Source organism: Vicia villosa, linkage group LG5, assembly GCF_029867415.1.
Source record: "Vicia villosa cultivar HV-30 ecotype Madison, WI linkage group LG5, Vvil1.0, whole genome shotgun sequence".
Lineage (NCBI taxonomy): Eukaryota > Viridiplantae > Streptophyta > Magnoliopsida > Fabales > Fabaceae > Vicia > Vicia villosa.
In genome coordinates, this window is record NC_081184.1 from 109,005,329 (window position 1) to 109,009,219 (window position 3,891).

The 3,891-nt window shown below is 31.0% G+C and overlaps 1 protein-coding gene across 2 annotated transcripts; it reads right to left on the reverse strand.

Annotated features, from left to right (window-relative positions):
• Window positions 1-609: 609 nt before the first annotated feature.
• On the reverse strand, window positions 610-3,153 carry LOC131601987 (pentatricopeptide repeat-containing protein At3g04760, chloroplastic-like). Of its 2 annotated transcripts, none has more exons than XM_058873930.1 (2): window positions 1,028-3,153; window positions 610-922 (listed from the first exon to the last, which is right to left on the reverse strand). In XM_058873930.1, exon 1 carries the CDS (start codon window positions 2,999-3,001, stop codon window positions 1,058-1,060), a length of 1,944 nt encoding a protein of 647 aa, XP_058729913.1. In that variant the 5' UTR covers window positions 3,002-3,153; the 3' UTR covers window positions 610-922; window positions 1,028-1,057. The 2 variants fall into 2 exon arrangements, with proteins under 2 accessions (XP_058729913.1, XP_058729914.1); XM_058873931.1 differs by having other exon boundaries at window positions 610-2,677; window positions 2,767-2,895.
• Window positions 3,154-3,891: the final 738 nt, after the last annotated feature.

The following is a 3,891-nucleotide window of genomic DNA, read 5'->3' on the forward strand; positions in this document are numbered from 1 at the left end:
TATTCATTAATTGAATTGACCAACAAATTTCATTAGATTAAAGATTCTTGTAGTAGCTCAAAATGTGTCATGTTAATTCAAACAAAACAAATGAAGTGTTTTTCCTTGGATGATACAAAGCTCATTCAGCAACAATATGTACTGATATAAAAAAACAATGCAAAAAACTTGAACTCATCACAGAACATAAAATAGACTACAATGCTAAGCTTAACCAGGTCCCACAAGAACCTTCTAAAACCAGCTACTGATAAAGTCTACTAACAATCAAAAGTAGATACTGATAAATCCAAAGCAAGAACAGCAAATTAACAAATAAAATTATATTTTGATAGACACCGACACCTGTAAACCTCGAACTGGATCAATTCAAATTTGATTAAATAAGCAAACAGGCAGCCACCAACATTCATGAGTAACAAAACATATCCAGCTAAACACAAACAACTTTGTAAGAATTGAAGGAAAGTTCTTTCAAAATATAAAAGCAAAATTTATACAGAAATCATAATGAGCAAAAAATGAAACTGAGGCAGCAGATTACAACAACTTCATAATTTTGCAATGTAAGCATAATACCAGAAGAAAGAAAGTCACCAAAAGATAAGCTTTTTCACATACTCTGCATGAATATGTTAAATTGCCAATATTTCAATGGAACAATAAATGGTGTTTAGTTGAAACAACAAGCTAATAGAACAAAACAAGTGAATGGTTTATCCCAATTGCATGACAAAACTAAAAAACAAAACATATCTGGCTACAGGAGCACAAGCCGGAGTTCGGACGGTTTCATGGCATTACGAATCCTATAATTGTACAAGTAGTAGTGAAGCTGTCCATCTCCAGGTCCAAATTTGAGATCTTTAAGGAAACCTTCATTATGCATCACATCCAAGGCACTGAAAACATCGAAATCCTTCTGCTTTTCCACGATCATCGCATCGTTCATCAACAAACAAATTGGGAGCAAGAAATAAGTAGGTATTCATTAATTGAATGGAACAAAAAATCTTATTTATAAGACCTGAATAAATTTTATGCCCATGAAGTTAGTTCATTCAGATATTGCAAGCTCTTTGTGCGCATCAATCACAGAAAACGTTCTATTCAAACGTTTGAATGAATCTTCTGAAATAGCATCCATGTTAACAAGTGAGTTAGCCAACTCCATAGCGTCATTTCGCAATCCTCCAAAACCAATCCCTCGGATCAACAATGTGTAGGTTGTTTCATTTGGCAAGCATCCTCTCTTATTCATAGCATCAAGCACCTCAATAGCATCTATGACTCTTTGCACCTTGCACAATCCACGAATAACAGCATTGTAATTATTAACAGTAGGCTGAAACTTGCGACTCTCTATCATGTCAACCAGCAACTCAATTGCCTGATCCACCAATCCATCTCTGCACAAGCAAGAAATAAGTGAATTATAGGTGATCTCATTAGGATCAACGCCTTTGCTTAACATCTCTAGAATCATCCATAACGCTCTAATTTTATTGCCGCTGCTCCACAATGCACCAAACAATGTATTATAAGAACTTGCATCTGGAGGACAACCCACTTCACTGGCCTTCTCAAAGATGCGCAAAGCCTCACCAACATTTCCATTCTTACACAGAGAAAACAAGATCGAGTTATAGTAAAAAGTATAAGGCAAACGACGATCTGATATCATTTTATCCAAATACTCAATAGCTCTATCCAACATCCCTTCTCTACACATACCATTAACAACAACATTGTAAGTATACGCATCAGGTTGAAGCCCTCTCGACAACATCTCATCCAAAAGCTTCATAGCTTCGTCGATACCACCTTCAGTAATAGTTGCTTTAATCAAAATAGTATAAGTTATAACATCTGGCCTACAATTATCTTTCAACAACTGATCCATAACCCTTAAAGCCAAATCAAGTTTACCCCTCTGACAAAGATTCCCAATAAGAATATTATAAGTAACAACATTAGGAGCCAAACCTCTCTTCTTCATAATCTTCAACACATTCTCAGCCTCATCAATTTTACCATCACGACAAAGCGAACCAATCAATGTGTTATATGTCACAACACATGGCTCACAACCTTTATCCAACATATCCGACATCAAACTCTCCCCAGCTTCCCATTTCCCTTCATTCAAAAGACTCTTCAACAAAATATTATAAGTATTCACACCAGCTGCACAGCCCTTACTACTTATACTACTAAGATACTCAAAAGCTCTATCCAACATCCCTTCTCTACACATACCACTAACAACAATTCTATAAGTAGAAGCATTAGGTCGAATCCCTCTCGACAACATCTCATCTAAAAGCTTCATAGCTTCATCAATACCACCTTGAGTAATAGTTGCTTCAATCAAAATAGTATAAATTATAACATCTGGCCTACAATTATCTTTCAACAACTGATCCATAACCTTTAAAGCCAAATCAAGTTTACCCCTCTTACAAAGACTCCCAATAAGAATACTATAAGTAACAACATTAGGAGCCAAACCTCTCTTTTTCATTTTATCAAACACCTTATTAGCAGCATCAACTCTATCAGCTTTACAAAACCCATTTAGAACAGTATTATAAGCGAAAACATTAGGCTCACCGTGCTTTTCCAAAATCTCCATAACTTGAATAGCTTTCTCGATTTTCTTAGAATTGAAAAAACCCTTAATCAATTGTGTGCAAAGAAAAACATCAGGTTTATAACCCCTATTAACCATGTGCTGAAGTAAGTAGAGAGACTCATCGTATTTACCTAATTTGCATGACTTGTTGAGAGCTTTGATGGAATTAATGTCTTGAAAGTCGCAATTTTGAACAAGTTTTGGCCTTGTTTCATTAACCCTGAATTGTTCTTGGTTGATTCTTGTTGTTCGGTTATTAGTGTTGCCTTGTTTGATGGAGTTGGGATTTGAATGCCGAGAGGTGCGGTTTGGGTGGTTTCTAAAATTGAGAGTGTGTGACAAGAATTCAGTTGATAGTGTTGTCATTGTTAGTAACGATGATATTGGCGGTTGTAGTTGCAGTTGTAGTTTGAGTTTGGAGAAAGTGAAGAGATAGAGAATTGTAGTTGCAGTTGTAGTTTGAGTTCGGAGAAAGTGAAGAGACAGAGAAGAGAGAAATGTTGATAAGTTTTATTGGTTAAAATATGTCTAGGTCATTTATTTTGGAAATGGATTCTACATAAAGTACTAAGACTCACACATGTTTCAAATAAATATTTGTTTAAATATTTATTAATGGATTCTACAGGTGTAATTATATAATATTATACAATTTATTTAATAAATAAATATTACATAAATAAATAAATTATAAATGTAATTAAATAATATTTAAATAATAAATTTTATATAATTAGGTTTATATATATGTTTATAAATTTAAATACGTAATTATATAAAATAAGTAAATAAATAAATAAAGTAATATTTTATTATTTTAAATTATTAATATATTATTAATATTATTAACATTATTTTACGTAAATATTAATATTATTAACATTATACTACGTAAATAATATTATTAATATTATATTAATAAATAAATAAAGTATATTAATATACATATATAAACATATATTAATAAATAAATAAATAAATAAATAAAGTAATATATAAATAGTAATAATAAAATAATAAACGTATATATATATTAACATATATTAATAAAAAAGTATATTAATAATAAATAAAGTAATATATAAATATTAATAATAAATAAATAAAGTAATATATTAATATTAATAAATATTAATAAACAAATAATTAATAATATTATTTATACTCTATACCATTAGTTAATTAATTAAAAACTGAACATCTAAATATATAGATTTCCTTGGTTTTATTAACCGTATAACATTGATGGCTTGGTG